The 19,191-nt window shown below is 39.8% G+C and overlaps 1 protein-coding gene across 1 annotated transcript in view; it reads left to right on the forward strand.

The window, feature by feature from the left end:
• The window catches only part of NAA30 (N(alpha)-acetyltransferase 30, NatC catalytic subunit), a gene marked incomplete at its 5' end in the record, with an annotated part of 19,098 nt that extends 697 nt beyond the window's left edge, over positions 1 to 18,401 (forward strand). Inside the window, 4 exons of the mRNA XM_010186225.1 lie at positions 87 to 288; positions 7,685 to 7,808; positions 9,792 to 9,847; positions 17,178 to 18,401. Of these exons, the coding sequence (XP_010184527.1) occupies positions 87 to 288; positions 7,685 to 7,808; positions 9,792 to 9,847; positions 17,178 to 17,315 (520 nt within the window). The remainder of the gene's footprint in view (positions 1 to 86; positions 289 to 7,684; positions 7,809 to 9,791; positions 9,848 to 17,177) is intronic.
• Positions 18,402 to 19,191: the final 790 nt, after the last annotated feature.

The following is a 19,191-nucleotide window of genomic DNA, read 5'->3' on the forward strand; positions in this document are numbered from 1 at the left end:
GAAGGAGGGACTGGCTTGGAGGAGGAAGAGCAGGAGGAGGGGGATAAAGGAGGGGAGGAGGAGGAGTCCCTGCTGCTACTTTCCAGGTCCTTAGCAGCAGCTTGCAGTTTGAAAGGCTCGGGAACGGACTCTCAGTCCGAGGAGGACCTAACAATACGATACGTCCGATATGAGTCAGAGCTGCAGATGCCCGATATCATGAGACTGATCACCAAAGATCTGTCTGAACCCTACTCCATTTACACATATAGGTATTTTATCCACAACTGGCCACAACTTTGCTTTTTGGTAAGTGCCGTAGGGGACACGGAGGGCAGGAACTGGGAGAGGTTGGGGGCTGGGGAGGAGAGAGTTAAGGGGTTGATACTTGTAGATGTAATTCTAATAATCGTTTTTGTGGATAAGGCAAAGCTTTTTTGGAGGTACCTGTTTTCCTAATGAATTTCCCTTGTGACCTGTGCATGTATAAGTAAAACATACACCTGAAGTTCCCACATTTGTTAATATATGTTTTAAGTGGTGGGGAAAGAAAAAGCACAGGGCTAGGATCCAGGAATTCAAGACTTCTAATCTTGGTTTTGACATTGACTTTTGTGACCTTTGGTAGCTCATTTTATCATTCTGTCTCAGTTCCTAGGTTTGTACTTAAAAAAGAAAGTACTTAGTCCACTAGTGACTGATGAGTGCTTAGTAATTCTTGCACAGTGGTTTTAAACCAGACTTCAGCATGGCTAGCCTATAAATGTTAAATGATACCTGGAGAGAGGCTGCGAAAGGTTTTGTAGACTTTTTGATCTGTGAGCTCACTTTGAAAAAAGCCAAATAAAACTGTATTGCATCCTACCGGTGTGGTAGTGTGTGCAGCATGCAGAAATTCTCATGCTGCTTAGATTGTCTTGCTGTACTAACAATGTATTTAGCTTTATTTTTTTCCTACTGCACTGTTGAAAAGATTGATTGAGCTGTCACCCTGTCTTTCTACATGTTTAGTGCTTCTTATGGAAGGACTTGTGTCTCAGTTGAGAAGTATGCTTTTAGGATACAATCCATCTGCAGGTACATGAAACCAAGTATAAGTTGGCCTGAGGGGTATACGTGCATAGTAGGAGCTTAGCTGTGTTTGATTTACTCATGGGAAAATTTAACATCTGCAAAACAGACCGTTTATAGGAGTGGGTGACGCTTCCTCGCTAAGGTAAATGATTAATTCTTCTCTCTTGATGTTTTATTCAAGACTGGACACCTCTCTGAAAGGTATGATTTAGCCAGAGCCAAGACACCCTTCAATTCGGGAGTATCTCCCTAAAATTTTCATAGGATGTGAGTACAGGAGGTGAGGTTAATGGAATCCATCTGGCCTTCAACTTCCTGAATGTTCTTGGTTTAGTGTCTGCTATAATTTATAGCAGGATTGATGTGATTTATTGGAGGATTTTCAGAACTTTGCCTCTTAAAACCCTGAAGGGGGAATACAGTAGGATTATAGGAAGTTGAGCAAAGCGTTACCTTCTGGAACAAAAATGGAATATGAAAACATTTGAAAACGTCGTTTGATGTAAAGTCATGTTTGCCATTATAAGGATGCTGACCAGAGCAGGATGGTGTTTTTCAAGCACTGAGCTTGTGTGTGACTGATTTACCTCATACTGAAAAGAAATGCTTGTGAACTACCAGTGTCCATGCTTTCAGCATCAAGTGTATCGCTGGTAATGCCGAGGTAAACTTGGATACTGGTAGATCACAGTGCATTTATTTAGGCTTTAAATGTTTAATTTTATGTCAGGGAGTAACTTGAGAATTTTGTTATGAAAAGACCAATGGCAAGTTGTTTGACAGAGAACTAGAACAGATGATTTCTAATATTTATTTTTAACAAGTGCATTCAAAGAATAAGGTATCACTCAAGGAAAAGAAGGCATCTTAAGCTTATTGTGTAGTGACAGCTTCTTTTTTTTTAATAACCTTGAAGAATCATCAAAACTTGACTCAACCTCTGTGTATTTGCCTTTTTTTGAAGGGTAGAGCAATGTAAAGTACATAAAACAGTAGAGCAGAATATGTGGCTATGAATGTCTGAAGCTGTTAGCAAATTATCTGCTTAATAATTTGAAGCTCTTGTGGTATGTTGAGTCAGATCTGATGGGGTTATTTTTGTGACTGGTTTTAGCATTTTTAAGGTTTGTTTTTCAGAGGTTGTCTTGAAGACTTTCTGTTCCATAAAATTTAATTTGTTCCTGCACTTAATGGATTCCTGAACTACTTCCATCTAATAAGTCTCTTTAAAAAATTTATCTTCAGTCAGGGACTGCATATTCCAGTTAGTAAGAACAGCGTCAGGATGGGGAACAGAAGCACAGTGCCTGATCTCACAGAATCATTTGTCTTTAATGCCTTGTGGCTTCACACCCTTCTGGTTTCAAGTTTTGTTTTGGCTTTGATTGGCCTTGGAGGGAGAGGTTAGAGTGCGGTTTGGCTGTAGTTGAAAAAAATATCTGTAGGAGTTCAGTCAGTTCCTTTACTGAATTTCACCATCACCATTTTTTAAAATCTTCCAGTGCATACTGCCCTGTCTGCACTGCACCATCATGAGCTCCTTTCCCTCCCCACATGTGAGGGGAAAGCACTGACACCATCTAAATTTGAAAGTGGGACGTGTGTTTTCTGTAAACGATCAGTAATTGTCCCTTGCTGATGTTTATTCAGTAAACAGTCTTCAACACCATAATTTTAATGTCTGGCATTTTGGATTCCTGACGATGCAGAGCTGTTTTCCAGGGTTATTATTAATCATAGGCAAGAATAACGTTGTCTCCTGGGTTTGCAGCTTGCTGAGTTTTGGCTTGGCCTTCCCAAGGTGCACCATTGCTCTAACAGCCCGTGTAACCAAAAGTGCTGCTAGCTTTTCCTTGCGTGTCTCTGATTTGGAAAGGTAAGATAGCTCTCCCACCACCACTATGTATTTCTAAGTGTGTGTGTATATAGGCCCTTGTTTTAGGGTCAAGTTTCTGTTGGTTTAAGGCTCCAGACATAGGATGTCACAGGCATCGGTGTTGATGCAAGGGAAGCGGTGAGAGGGAGCAGCTGGAGGGGAGGCACAGGACCAATCCTAACTAATTACTGGTGTGGTTTTGATGTATCAAACCACTTCCTAGCTGTAGACTCAAACCCCTCAATATTCCACTTTAAAAAGAACCGGAGATACTGGAAATCTTCAGAACCTCTTCCTTTTAACGTCAGATTCATCTGTGTAGCTGTCTCGTGACTGGAGGGGTAACAAGTTGGGAATGTTTGGTGATCAGTTCTGCTGTGTTTCACCGCAGCGTTATCTGACAGAGATAATAACCTTCTCCTCCATAAACTTAGCAACCCTCTGCTTGAATTTGGACTTCACCCGTCTTTGGAAGAGCAGGTTCACACTGTGCGCTAGGTGTGGATGCCTTGTAAATGCCTGGTTTTTACTTATTACTAGGAGCTCTGTCAGCCCAATTTCTCTTCAGATGAACTGTGCTAACCACTCCTCTGTCAAAAAATGACAGAGGAAAGGGGTGTCTTTTGTTCCATGTGAAGCATTCTTAAGCATCACTGCAGCTTTGCCCCCATATGAATTGTAAATGTATTTTCAAAGTTGTAACTTCCTTTTAAAGTGTTTTTGTGTGTAAAGTGTCTTAGCAGTGTTAAAGTTCTACAACTTCTGTTTAGAACTGATAAGTATTTCAGAAAATTGTTTTCAGAATACTTTAGGTTGGGAGAGGTGAGCTTAGGAAACCTTAATATGTGCCAAAGTTTGGATAAGGCAGAACGTAATAAAAGCAAGAGTTCTGGCTGAGTGCTGCAACCGCTTGTAATTCACAGTACTGCACCACTCACCTGCCTTTTAATAAAAATCTGTGCTTTTATTGGGTTCTTAACTTTGCCACTAGCTATAGCACCATTTATAATTTCAACTTTCACAAGTTTAAAAATAACCTATTAATTCCATGTAAGTGGTTTTAGATGTGCTGTAAATCCGAAATGACTGCAGTTAAGATCTTGTTTTACACTAATACTTTGCCTCTTTTTTTAAAATTGGGTTTTATTCAAGAGTCTAAGTGTCCTTCATGTTGAAATTAAGTCTTGTAAGACATCGCCCCCGTTGCAGCAAACTTGGGGCATAAAAGAAGAGCCAGAAAAGTGAGGAAACTGGGAACTCTTCCTAGCCTCATGGCAAGATACAGGAAGAAATTGTAAAACATCCATTGCCAATTTGCAAACTCTCTGTATTCCAGTTTCCTCTTAGGAGGATGGTGGTTTCAGATACCGCCTTGCTGTGCTGCTGCTTTGTGAAAGCCTCGGTCGTTGCGGCGTCGGAGTGCATAACCACAGCTCCTCGTGTCGTTCTTCTGGCCCGGGAGGGAGTTGCTCGTGTCTGATTTCACAGAGTGGAAACAGAGCGGCGTAGTGATTTGCCCAGCATCGTAAAGAGCTCTGGCTGAACTGCCAGACTTTAGGTTAAAACCATTAGCCTAAATGCAGCCTCTAATGGCATTCAGTAACTTGATCGCTAAATGTAAGCCAAAGGATTCGTACAGAGCTGTTTCCGTGATACTTTGGGATGGATTTTGGCACGTATGTGAAAGGGAAGCTGTATTGCAGTAGTGCAGGTTGTACTGCATTTGAATCGTCAAATATTTCTCTTTCAGGGGCTAGTTGACTGTTTTAATCTTCTTTAAATGGGGACAAATGTCACAGGATCTGGGTATGAAATGCCTACTCAGACTGGCTGACAGATTTAATGCCCTCTTTGCTAATGAAGTTGATGCCGAATGTTTAACTTTGTGAAAAGTAATGTTCTTGCTGATTTACAGACGTTTGTGCTCTAACTCTTCTGGTGATACATGGTTGCAATGTGAAGGTACGAAAATCTAGTTTGTTTTAAACATTTAAACTTGTTCGTAAGAACAAAGTTGATGCAAATACTGGATTTGAATTCATGTATGTTAATCCTGCTAATGACTTACAAGTAAATCTTGTAGTACTCTGGGGGATTTATAATATGTAATAGTAACTTGGGCTGAATTCTGTTTGTAGAAACTTGTATCTCTAGGAGTACTCTCGTGTACCTGAGAAGAAAATTTGGCCCATGATTGGCTTTTCATAACTGGCGTTGTGTGGCAGCTACTTTTTCTGTCTCCTCCCTGACTCTCCCTATTTCAGTCTGTTTGGTTTTGGTTGGGTTGGTTTTCTTTATTTACACAGTTTAACCTTCTCCAGGGAATTAAATTACAAAGTTTTACATTGTTTTTGGTTTATTTACAGCTTTAGCTAAGGTCAGAGAGGAGAAAGGAGAGGAAAGGCAACGAGAAAACCTCAAATTGAGGTTTGTTCCCCTCTGTAAGTGGAACAACCCTAGGTTAACTGGCAGACTGACCTGCCTGAAGACAGAGAAATAGATTTAAGTGTTTGAGGAACTGGTAACAAAGTCGTACTTCATTCAGCTCTCTGGCAGCAGTAGTAGAACCAGTGGGTATTTGCTGCTTTGATCACTGAAAAAATTCTTTGATCGCTGAAACAGAATTCTTTGCTGTTCATTTAGCATTTGAAATATATGATTCATGAACATAGCTTTTCTGAGAAGTGCCCTAAACAAGAAAGAACACAGATAGGCAGTGTCTAGAATGTTAGTGCTCTTGAAGTGTATTAAAAACTATATATATAATCTTTAAAATTCTTCACATGACTGTTACGATCAACAGTTTGAGTGTTCACTTCAGGGCAAAGCATAACTATAAGACGTAGTTTGTGGTGTGCTTTTTTTTTTTAGTGAGGTATAAGATTACAGCTAGGTACTCTGCATAATTATAGCAATGTTATGAACAGTCTGTCTGATACTCTTTATTTAACTCCCTGGTTTTCTCAGGTCTGAGCCGAGATATGAAACTTGCCTTGAGCTGACACTTTGCATACTCGGTTTTAGTATTAGTACAGCTTTTCTTTTCAATGGCATAAACTGTTTTAGGACAAATGAGAGACTGCTCAGAGACTGTGTATTTCAGTCCATTTAGATAATGCAACAGTTTTTTGTTGTTGTTTTAAAAAGCACTTGTTTAAATTGTTCAGGGTTTTTCTTGGATACTGCTGAAAAAAATGTGCTTTCCTGCCAAAAAAAAACCCTTAGCAATAATTATATTTGCCTTTTGAGTTTAAACTGTAGTAGAAGTGGTTTTAGGAGGTAGGATCGTGCTGCATCATAGAGTTTTGGAACATTTTTATACATTTTGGGCTGCTTCATTTCACCCTTGGTACAGCTCCTGGTTGATAACCCACCGACCAGGTAAAGATACTAGAAAATATTATTCTTCTTGGGACAAAAACCTTTGAGTCTGTGCCTGCAGTGTGATCTGAATGAATGAATTTTCTGTCTGTGGAGTCTTAGCCTACAAGCTATATCCAAAACTGTTCAGGTGCTTGGAGGCTATAGAGTCGATCCCATAGACTTTGGAGAAACGAGCACTGGGTTCACAGGTGGCTGCAGTGACGCCTGGCAACGGTGCCTTTGCCAAGCCCTCTTCATTTGACGTGTCTTACTGCTGTAAATTTGGATTATCCAGCATGGCTTGAGCACGTGCTTGTGCCAATCATGTGCTGTAGTCCCAGTTTAGTTGCTGCACTTGAGCTGAAGGCTGGTTTCCCCCTGCAGAATCAGGTTTGTCAAAGCGTGGATCCACTCACACACCCATATGTACAATTCTGAGTTTCTTTATCTCTGTCAGTCTTTCCTGAATGAGTAGTCTCTCATTCTCCCCTTGGATGCTGTCCTACTGTGCTGCAGGTTATAATGTCATTAATCTCTCATGCTCCCTAATCTTTCAGTTCACGTATGACTTAGGGTTTTTTTTGCATTCTTTCTCTAATATATTTCATGGTAAAATTTTGGAGAACACAGTGCTTGTGCAAGTGGTTTGTTAAGTGTCTGGGGAGTTGGGTTCTTTTGTTTTGTTCCTTTTTTTTTAATATTTCAGAATAAATACATCTCCTTGATCACGCTTTCTGTGACAGCACCATTGGCATTAGCTGTCAGTGCATGGCTCTTAACAAATGCAGTCTCTGAACAGTTAAAACGTGTGAAATTAACTGTGTGCTTTTTTTGTTTCTTCTTTGGATGTCACATGGCTAAAAATGACAGTTTCTAAAGATTAAACACAGCAACATTTTTTTTCAGATCCACTGTGGCCTTGACATTAAAACCAGACAAAAGCTAAGCATGTTATCTACCACAGCCCTTGTACATGACAATTCAGATAACTGTAAAACAGGAATGGACTTCTTTCCCTCTGTGGCAGCCCATGTGGAAGGGTGATTTATGTCTTAACCTGTTTTGATTTGGGTTTTTTCTGTTTGGTTTAGGTTGGTTTTTTTCCTTTTCTATCACACGTGCCTGTAGAATTCATGGAATAATACTGTGGTTCTCTCCAGGGCAAATTAATTGGTTGTTAATTGACTGTATTTGAATGTAATAAAGAAATAAGAATCCTTTAATCTTATTTATCCTCTTGGAGACCTGTTAAAAATTGATTTAGTTATTTTTTTATAGCTTTATGCATACAAATTTTGTGTGGCTGATTCACTGAGAATGAACTGGTTTACTGCTTTTGGTAGCACTGCAGATCACAAACTGAGAATGCATACGTGTATGTTTGTCTTTAAGGCCATGGTAGGTGAGGAGTGTGTAGGTGCCATCGTCTGCAAGCTGGATATGCACAAAAAGATGTTCCGCAGAGGTTATATAGCCATGTTAGCAGTGGATTCCAAATACAGAAGAAAAGGAATTGGTAAGAATAGCCTTTTTTTTGTTCTTTCTTATTAAATCCTATAGTATTTAAACAGAACTGAACTTGTAGATGTGGTGGTTTGTCCGTCATCCTCACCTTGACCACACAAGCTCCCCAGTGGCTTTTTCAATGTTGTTAAAAATAACCTGAAATGCCCTATGAGGTTTACATCTGGGATACGATAAAGCTAAAAAGAAAGGCAGTCAGCAGCCTGTTGCCTGTTGCCACCACCAAGTAACAACAGTGGGAATCGCTTTGTGTTTTTGTATGCGCCCTTATCACTCTTATTTCTGTGGTGGTGTTTCTTATATTTTTAAAATCAACTTATCCCCTGGCTTTCCCCTCTCAGTTACACATATATTGCCCACTGCGGAGAAGATATGTAACCCTTTGTACTAACAAGTGAAGAAAAAGTTATGCATTGCTGTGGGAATGACTGAGATGGAGATCTGTCAGGAAATCACATGATAAAAGCAATCATTCCTGGCAGGGAGTTTGCCCTCCCTCGTTGATCAGTTTTGCCCTGATGAAGGGATTTTCATTCTGCCACCAGTTATCCCAGTTGGCTTAATTAAACATCTTTTATTAGAGAATTATTATTTTTATTGCTGGTTATTGTGAAGCTACGTTTTGCAACTTTTTTCAACTTAAAACTTGGATGCGAGCTTTAAAGGCTAGAGATGTGCTTCACCACTCATTCATGCTGAACAGCTCATACTTTAGTGATTAAAGACAGAAAATTACTTGCAATGGAAAAATACAGTGATACATTGCAGAACGGTGCCATTGTGTTTGTTCTCCTCTTCAAAAGGAAAAACCCCTCCAAAAATCTTGAAGCACTACGTATTATTATGACTATTCAAGCATGTGCAATCCAAAAGCCATTGTTGGTTTCTGTAGTGGAGCAGAGGAAAGAGGATACTGAGAAATCACTGTCTCTCCTTTCCTTTTAGCTGAGCTATGAAGGAGCCTGCCATAATTTAATCGCAGGTGCTTGGATTCATATTAAATAAGAGTTAATGGTGGTGTTAGGAAGATATCTGCAAGATTTTTTTCCCTCGCTTTAGTCAGTTCATTATTTTAGGATTATATAAATAGAATTTATATTTGAAGCCTTGCTTACATTAGCATTATGTGTGTTGACTTTTTCCTACGCTTGCCACCTTGCTGTTTCTCAAAGTGTGCTGTTGATCTGAAGCTTTGTTTTCAATGTAGTACGGTTTTGTCATACGTTCAGTGAAAATCTTAATTTATTGAAGTTTTGAGAATACTTTAAAACATTCTCTAGATTCCTTGGGGTTTTTTTTCCTTTTCCTTAGCCTTCTTATGGAAGTGAGATTTATGCAATTTCATTGAACAGCAGTTTTTTCCACTAATAACTTTGAAATCAACTTTCAATTTCACCCCAATTCTACAGCCAGGTAGGGATATTACATTTGTAGCACTGTTGTGAAATAGATGAAAAGTAATGACAAAGGATTAAATTAATGCTTGACTGAGGGGAAGGGATGGGCTTCAGCCATATGATTAGATACGAGCAAATCCAAATGGGAGTGAGCCACAAGAAAAGTGGTTTCATAAGTTCTGTTCCTAATAGAAGGATTTGTTTTAGTGAGAGGAAATTCCCCTGGAAGATGAATGTCCTTCAAGTACGTGCCAGCAAATTTTGACGTTAAATGCAACAAAAAGGAATGAATCACATCTTGGAAGGCTATATACAATGCTATGTTAAACATAGAAGCCTGTTTCTAATATCCTTGTGTTAGAAGAATCTTGCGCTCAAGCTGGGTCTCTGAATAACTTCATGGATTATTTTAACGTTCAGGCTTGAGACTGCAACTTGACTGCAACTTCTTGTTTCTTGCTTTCCTCCCTGCTTTCCCCAGGTGTCATGTCTTGTAGGTAGCACACAGTAGTCGTATATATAAACTAGCATCTTTTGCATTGCAACTCTGTTGATGCTTACTGAAATCTGTATTGCAGGTACAAACTTGGTTAAGAAAGCTATTTATGCTATGGTTGAAGGAGATTGTGATGAGGTAAGATTTTATAATCAAAACCTTTCATAATGTAACTCGTTTGCATTCTCCTATGTGTGGCTTCATTTCACAGGTTTTTCTTCTACAGGACTGTGTTTTAGGGGGGAGGTGGCTTGGTAAGAAGCTCTTTTATAATAAAAGGAAAAATAGCCTCAGAAAAATGTACGGTAGGAGAAGGATTTTCTGAATTTGCCATAAGCGTTCAAATTCAGTGTTTCAGGTTTAGTTTAAGTTTGGGAAGCTGCCCCAGCCCTCAGGGAGCACGTTTTCCTCCAAAGCCTCTAGTTTAAGGTGCTGCTGACCAGCGTAACTTGCACGTCGTGTGCGTCATAACACACGGAGGTCCTGGCACGGTACGTGCTGTAGTACTGAGGATGTGGTTTTATCGCAGAAGTTATCAGGCTGTTCTGACAGTGCATAGCTGTGTTACACAGCACTAACAGCACTCTCTGGTTTAGCATGTCAGCAAAACCTTGAAAGGTAAAGCAAGTAACTCCCTTTATGTGCCGTGTTTAACTTGTGAGGAGCTCTCCCCACATCCATCCTCCTTAATCCAGTTATCTGTCCCTTCAGCTTTCATCTGCTTGGTGCAAGGCAGTCCTTAGCTGTTCCTGAGGTGTGAGCTCTGTCACTTCGGTCTGCCCTAGTTAGTGATCGTTTGATCTCTGTTATCTCCTTTCTGCTGCTCCCTCAATTGTCCCACTGCCGTGTGGTGATCTTTCTTATGCAAAACTGCAGGTTTTGTCGCAGGATTTTTGGCACGGACTCTGTTTATTTTTCCACTTGTTGTGTTACGCCTCTTGCAGCATCCCTGCATGTGTTCTGACTCGTTCATTGTTTGAGGTGTTTATTCTTCGCTTCATATTCCTTCATGCCTCTGCTTAGCAGTGTCTTTTATTTTGTCTTTAATTTATGTTGTACTCGGGCAGTGTGGTGCAATCTGATAACTCTAAGTCTTTCGGTTCTTTGTTTTTGGCTTGTTGCTTCTATGATCACATGGAATATACTTTGCTGTAATCTCTTTTACTATTTGCTACCTTTCACTAATCCAGAAAAGGTTTTTTGTTTGGTTGGTTTTTTCCATCTTTCTGCTATGGTCTTGAATTAATTTGCTGTTGCTGGAGTATTCAAGATTTTTTAAAAATTGAAACTTAACGCTATCATACTGTTAACATAGCAGCTGGAGAATTGGGATGCAGAGAAGCAAATTTCCTGCTGTTGTTAGAGAGTCAGTAGCAGAACTACATATTTCTGCTCAAGTTACCAGAATTGCAATAATTACCATGTGATTTATGAGTGTATGTGCTCAACTTCTCATGTAAATTCATTTCTTTTCTAAATTGGACTGTCTAACAGGTACACACATTATGATCTCTCCTGTGTGTCTTTTTTTCCTACTGCTCTACTATTAGTACAAGAGTCCTTCAGGTTTCTTTTCTCTGTAAAAATGAAATGAATATGATAAGGATTGCAGCCTGCAGTGAGACCTCACTCAGTTGTAGTCCCAGATTTTAATCTGTGGTGCTGTATAAATGCTCTGTACCAGGTGCGTAGGGCATTTGTCCGAGACTGTTGCTGTCCCCCTTTAGTCGAAGATGCTGCAATTCAAGCTCCTTGAAGTTTGTGCTGGTGCAGGCATGTTTCAGTTCCAGTTTGGAAACTGCAATAGTATTCGTGGGATGATTATTCTGCACTAATTATGCCCCACTTCTTGGGGGTTTTTGCATTGGCTCTCACAGAATTTTGAATTGGGGGGTTATTATGCCCAGGCAACGTGGAGCACGAGCAGAGGCTGTATTTCTGACTTTCTCCACAGAGGCATACCCACCCTGATTTGATATATTTATGTTGTTCTTTTTCATGTACCAAATTACCTACAGCCAAATACTCAAGGTTTTCATGTTTTCTCCCTTTCTTTGCCACCGAGTGTAAGTTTATTCCAGACATAGATGGTACTAAATAAAGATGTTGGCTACTTGTGGGGAGAACAGTTTCTGTCTGACTGATACCTCGAGCTGATCCAACGTGAAGTAATGCGCCACAGTAATTTGTTTTTTCTGAGGTGTGTAAATAGCTTAATCATCTCTGTTGCTCCTAAAATGTTTTTCTACATGCCTTAATAAAGTCAGAAGCATGATGAGAATAAAAAGATGCTGCTGCTTGATACAAGATGAACTGCAATTCCATAATACACTATTTTCCAAAACTTGCCCTGGAATAGGATTAAGAATGTGAATATACAGCTGTGGGTGTCGTGAAAAATTTCCAAAGGCTGCTTGGAAACTCTTCCCTTCAATCTAATTATGGAATAGATGCAGTAAATGTACTTTATTTTAATAACTTGTGGCGTATAATCTGGCATAGAAATGCCTTGTTCAGTGTATTACTTTTCAAAGTACCATAGATTGGACTTTTGAGGTATCGAGTCCTGAAAAATAAAGGATTTATACAACACCATAGATGAAAACCTTAAAAAATCACTGATGTGCTGCAGTATTTTAGTGAATAAGGACTTTTTTTTTTTCTGTAAGCTTATTCAGTGAGGATAAACTAAGCCATGCAACAAGTGATTTACAGTGCAAGCAGCCTAAGGGGCAGTTGTGCTATGAGCCATGTTTCAAAGCTGAGAGGCAATGTCCTTCCAGCCAGGGGTTGTGTCCTGGCTTGAGGAAGCTTTAGGGGAGAAAATGAAGCAGCGAATTGGCTGGGGTGGGATTTGGGGAGGGGAGGAGCTGGTCATGGAGGTGGCCGTGGCCTGTATTGGTTATAGAAATGAGGGAAGTGATCTGATGTTGGAGGTGGGTGGTTGAACTAGAAATAACCGTCAAGCCTGAAGACAAGTACTCGACAGCATGGCTTGAGCTGGAGTGTCTGGATATAACATTACAGAACTTGAGGGTTATGGGCTGGTTGCATAGAAAATGAGAACTATGGAAATAAATCAGGGGAAGGTGAATAGGTTTTTTTTTCTCCTATCTCTGAAGTTTTGAAGGTAATAACCTTCAAATGCAAAAAGGAAAGTGTGCGCTAACTTCACCAATTGGACGTCTGGCTGCCTTTTGTACATTTGCTTACTTTTACTGACAAGTAATCTTCAAAAACTGTACTGCTTAAGACTGTCACGTGGAACTGTTACATCCCTTAGTCACAATTAGAAAGGAGGAGTTATTCATTCATATGTAGGTGTTCCATTTGTAACAACTGTAATAATCTGCGTACAAACCATTCCCTTCATGTTACTGAAATAATGTACCATGTAACTGGTAACTAATCCAAATAAGATTCCAGTAAGTGGGACTTCTAAGACCTTTTTTTTTTTTAAGCAAAATATAGAATGAGAAAAGGAGTTTCAGCTTCTCATGAGAATTTCCATTGAAGCTTTAGGGTGATTTAAAGTAGGCCCATTTTAATTCAATACCACACTTGTAAAATCTTTAAATGTGTCTTTTTCTATAATCCCATTTGAAATTATCACACTATTGACATCTTAGCTTTTTCTTGATCTACAAATCGTCTAAGGTATTAAGTGTTATATTTTGAGTACTGCTTTTCTTTAGAAGTTAAGGCAGTTGAACTGGTTAAGGACACAGGACAAGCACCCATAACTTGAGTCTGATGGTCTGCCAGACTTACAAATAAAAGAGCAACCTCTTCTGTGAGTGCTCAGAGAGTGCTTTCTTAATTTACTTACTTGTTTTGGCTCTATTTGTTCAATGACTTGGCTTCTAAACTGGAGTTCACTCAGAGTTTGAACTTAAGAGCCAAGAAAGCTTGACCTCTCCATTTTTCTTCATTTGAGGAATAAATTCTAGGTATGAAAACGTAAGTATAAGAGACATTGCACTCCACTCACTATAGAAGATTTCTTACCTCTAAACCCAGTTAAAATTAGACAGTTGAGATAAACTGTTAGGTTTATGAAATTTAAGACCTAAGAGAAAGTAACACTTTCAGAAAGTTGAAACTTGATCAGAAAATGCTGTTAAATCAAGTAAGACCTGACTGGATGGTTTGATGGGTTGTAGGTTTGGAACTTAATTGAAGAATCTCACACAGGAAGAGATGAATCCTTCACAAAACAAAGCTAATGAAATCTGGATAAAATATGACTGTTTCCTTTATAGATAATAAAAAAATGGTTTTAGCCCTTTGAGATTAACACAGTCTGTTGAGATCTGGGAATTAGTTTTAGTTGTGCTGAGTCTTCCTTAGAAGTACCAGAGCAAAGCTCTTGCATTTGCTGTTCAAGACGAGCATTTGCTCAGGTAGAGGGATTCCAGCAAACCTGAATTTCAACATTTAACCACTCCCTTAAACTGAATGATCTGCAGTGTTGGAAGCCTTTTAGCATTGCAAGGTGAGCAAGCTTGCAGTTGAATACAGACTTGTTATATCACTGTGCCAGGTTACTAAACTTTTATGAGAGTGAATGCTGTTTGTAGCTGGAGTTCAAATTATAGTCTCCTGCGCTGTGGATTTGCACGAGTCAGGTTTCCTCTTTGGCATAATGCTTTGTTTTAATTTGAATTAAGAAGTTGTACAATGCACATAATTGTGTGGGAAATAGTGCTCTTCAGGAAAACTATTGACCTTCCATAATTTTGCTATAAATTAATAGTTATCCATTTTAATGGATTAAGGATGTTAAGAGCACTTGATCAAGTCGTTAAGACTTGATAGTCATATTCTGTGGGTGCCAGCTAGAGAAATTCAATCTCCAGTTCTTGCCATAAGACTAAGAATTGAATTGGGTTGTCTGAAGTGTGCGGGTGCAACAGACCTGCTGTAATTTAAGAGCACCAACTATTAATATTTTAATGTGTGACTCTTAGTTCCTTTTCAGAAAACAAACTTCTTCTAAGTCTTACCTTATTCACTGGGTTGTTAGCTCCGGGTTTACTGTTATTTCAGCATTCTTACACTGAGAACCACAGGGGGAATTCACAGAGTCACAGAATATTAGGAGTTGGAAAGGACTTCAAAAGCTCATCCAGTCCAACCCCCCTGCCAGAGCAGGATCACCCAGACCAGGTCACACAGGAACATGTCCAGGCGGGCCTTCCCCTCAATTCTCACCCATAGGCACTCGACCCTGTTGTCACTGTCACTAATCTCTATGCAGTCATAGCATTCCCTGACATACATGGCCACCCCACCACCTTTCCTTCCTTGCCTATCCCTTCTGAAGAGCTTCTACCCATCAATGACAGCACTCCAGTTGTGTGATTCATTCCACCATGTTTCCGTGATAGCTGCTACATCGTAGTTATCCCAATGCACAATGGCTTCCAGTTCCTCTGCTCATTGCCCATGCTGTGTGCATTGCTGTAGACACACTTCAGTCAGGATAAAGACCCTGCCACCTTTTCACAGGGAGAAGTCCTAATTTCTGCCAGGCCATTTCCAGGGACGTCCACAGTTACTAACCTGTCAGTAACCCTTGCAGCTTGGTTGCTCTATGGAACTCCATCCCCTACCTCCACTGGGGGTAGTCCAGAGTCTCACTAGCGCACCGTCCCACGCACGTTGGCGCTTCACCCACAGGCTCATCTCTAGTGAGTTGTGTTCTATCCACTTCATCCCCTCCCCACTTCAAATCTAGTTTAAAGCCCTGTCAATGGGCCCTGCTAGCTCATGTCCCAGGAACCTTTTTCCCCTTTGAGATAGACGTACCCCATCTGTTGCCACCAAGAATTATCTATTGGAATGGGGTTAGTGTGGCTCCAAACTTGAGTAATGGTCAAATATATAAATTAAATGGACTTTAAAATTGTATTGACGGTGACCAGTCTAACTGCTGTCTGCCTCCCTCTTTTCCTTTGGCTTAGCCACTCCTCAGAGTGCAGAAAACAAAGCTGATGGAGAGGAAAAGGAGACGTTTTCTACCAGGTTGATTTTTGAAGTAGCTCAGCAACAAGCCTAGGGAGCTGGCAGAAGATGTGAAGGGGGTTGGAAACACAAGCCTGAAGGCAGTGGGGCCAGAAAGTCCATGCAGATTGACTTAAACTGCTCTGCAAATAGAGGCTAAGATTCCCTTCCTTGTTTTGGGAGGCGGGTGGATGTTAACCAAGTTTCCTGCTTTATATTGGAGGAGAAGGGAGACCTGGGTTTTGAAGTGGGGTAGATGAATTTTTCTTGGACTAAGGGAGTTTTATGTATCTAGTTGTAACTGCACAGGGTGGGTATCAAATGCTAGTTTAGAAATAACCATTAGTGGACTTAACACCAGCAGTGGTCACTGGTTTGCTGCGGAAATTGCTTAGGCTGTATTTTCATTATATGGTCTTTCTGCAGTGCCCATCAGCTCTTGTTTAATATGTGAATGTACGTTGTCACGGGACGCTACGTAGTCGGCTTAGTTCAGCCCGTGTTCTTGTGCAACCATGATCCGTCCTTAATAGCAGAATCCTGAAATTAAGTTGGACAACAGTAAAGAGACCAGAGAAATTATCGTCTGTAGGGAATGAATGCATGGCTTGCCAGGTATTGCCAGAGCTCTGTTCAGAGCATTTGGAGTAAAGAGGGCGAAACAATTCAAAGGGACATAATTCAGCAGCTTTGTCCTTCTCAACTCCAGTGAAGCTGTTTGCCTGTGCTTGCTTTTGGGAGAATTGTGAGTCTTTGCTTAGTTTGGACTACTCTTACACTTGGTTTTGTCTGAGCTGTTCATGGCAGGTCTTCCTGCAACTGGGGCCTTAGCAGCACATAGGGAGAAAGATGGGAAAAGCTGCTTTTTCTTCCTGATGTGCGCTCTGGTTTGAGTTTGGGATACTTGTGTTGAGCACAAATATTCACTGCAAACATTAGGTCTGACAGCTCATCGTCGAATGCTGAAGCTTGTATTTAGGTCTAAATCTGTCAGCTTAGAGGTCAAAGATATTAAATGAGTAAACAAAACCTCATGTGGCAGGTTCTTGTGTCAAAGGTTCAGTTGTTCAAAATTCAAAGCATGTTTTGGACCCTGTCCTGTTGGGTAGGTGGTTTTTTTTTTATTTATTGGGAGGATGGGGGAAACTGTTGGGAGCTGAGGGTTATTTGGGGTTTGGTTGGTTGGTTTTTACCCTAGGAAATGAGTTGAAACACTATTTACAACAAAGAACTAAAATCTTAATATGCATGGAAGTTGTTTACAATTAAACTGTTGATTAACTGCTTTGTTTTTTAATTGGGGGAATGAAGAGGGGTTGCTTGAATAAGTTGGTTCAAGAAAATATTAATTCCACTTACTGCTAATAAGTGTATCTTCACATAAAGAAGGTGGTTCGGTAGTCATGTAATTGCAGCTGCTTTCTAATGTGATATGCTTTTTGTTTTTCTTTTTCCCTTAAAGGTTGTATTGGAAACAGAAATCACAAATAAGTCTGCTTTGAAACTTTATGAAAACCTTGGTTTTGTGCGAGACAAGAGGCTGTTCAGATACTATTTAAATGGAGTTGATGCACTGCGTCTTAAACTATGGCTGCGTTAAAAGAAACCATCACATCGAGCGACTGACATCCCAACAGCGCAGAGTTGTCCTTTGCATGCAATGCAATTTGTCTCAAAATTGCTTTGCAGGTGGACTTGGTAATTTCCATGCAGCTCTTTCTGTCAGTGTCCCATTGAGTGTCGCACATATTTGTTGCACTTTGGCATGGCGCATTTGTTCCGAATTAAACCCGATCGTTTCAAACTTGGAGTTCTTTTTTGGTACCAGCAAGATGTGCCACTTGATAGCCAAGATAAGTTCGTTCATTTGCAAGTCTACTGACTGTATTACATACACAGTGAACGTTTTCTCCGAGAACCTGTATGTGGAACGCGACTTTCGGTTCCCGAAAAATAAAGCCAATGTAGATTGTAAAATTCTATAAGTATACTAACATTTCATACAAAAAATTGCCATAGTTTTCTGGAAGAAGGCTTCGATTTTAGGTTTTATTTTTCAATATTGAATTTTCCATTCTTAAATATTGGTACCTCAGTGATTAGTGAATGAAAAAATGTATTGTAGGGTGGGGTGTGTGTTACAATGAGTAACAGTAACAATTAAATTGCGTCTGCCAGTGCCTGTATAGATAAGTATATTTGTCTTCACCTCTGAGTTTGGAGTGCATGCTTTTATTCTTTTACTTTCTTCAATTGTCTTTTGCAAGAAAATTTCTGCTTTTATTTAAATTCTGGATTTGATAATAAATTATTTCAGATTTTTATAATTTGGATACTTCTCCCAAACGAGGGTTTGGAAGGCCCTTCTTTTATCACAGCCGGAAGTGTAAGCTATTTTGAAAACCTTGAGTAGCTGCTAAAAGAAAACCTGATGTCACCAGTAATTCTCTGCTGGTTTTGGATGCACTTTTTTCGCTAAGAGTGAGGGATTTTTTTGAAAGAAGATAAAATTAATGTAAATTGGTATGATTTTATTTAATCAAAATTATTGCTAGAGGCTCTGGAAAAACAGCTATTTTTAAGGTAGTTGGAACAAGTTTTATTTTTCTTCAGATTCAGATGGCTTTGCTTCAGTGTTCTAAAATGCTTCAGTCTTTGGTTCTTGGACTTGGAAATAAATTTCAAGGTGTATTATATCCATTTTTAGCTGCTCTCATTTTCTCTAAACTTACATGAGCTAAATTATTGAGGGGATTTTTTCCCTCTAAAATCAAAGCAGTGGGGAAGGACTTTCTCTCTCTCTCTCTCTCTCTCTCTCTCTCACACGTTTGCTCTCACTCTTATTTTTTCTCTATAGTTTTTTTTCCTTTCTTTAATTGGGCTTACATAGGTTTTACCAATACCCACCAGTTTTTTCAGTGCTTACAGTGTCTAGGCTGTCTTGTTCAGTGTGATTATACAGCCCAGTTCTAGAAATCAGTTGGGTTTCTTCATTTTGGAAATGAAAAGGTATTAGCTGACTCGTGGAAGAACCTATGTAATCTGTGAAAAGGATGAACTCTCAGTGAATCCGCTCTTCTGGACTTGAGCGAGCTCTTCAGATTTGCCTTACTACACTTCTTTTTATTTCTTTTCTGGTTTTTTTTTAGGGTTTGGTTTGAGTCATGGGTTTTTTTTGGCTATTTACTGTACATTTGAAAACAACAAAACCCCTACCTCCAGTAACATTTGGGGAAAACAAAAAGAGTCCTGTGCAGGAAAACTGGATTTCAAGGAAAGCCTTGTTTTGCACAGACCAACGGCGCATGGCGATGGGCATTTCTTACCAGGTATAAATCCTGAGTTGTATTTGAAAATAAACATTTAGAATGGAAATTGGTCCTTCTGAGTTTTCTGCTTGGCGACACCGTTTGTGCTTTTGAGGGGTTTGTTCCCCTCAGTCAAGAAAACTCATCTTTAAAATGGTGCCTTGTCAC

This window comes from Mesitornis unicolor, unplaced genomic scaffold (assembly GCF_000695765.1).
Source record: "Mesitornis unicolor isolate BGI_N332 unplaced genomic scaffold, ASM69576v1 scaffold236, whole genome shotgun sequence".
Taxonomy (NCBI): Eukaryota; Metazoa; Chordata; class Aves; order Mesitornithiformes; family Mesitornithidae; genus Mesitornis; species Mesitornis unicolor.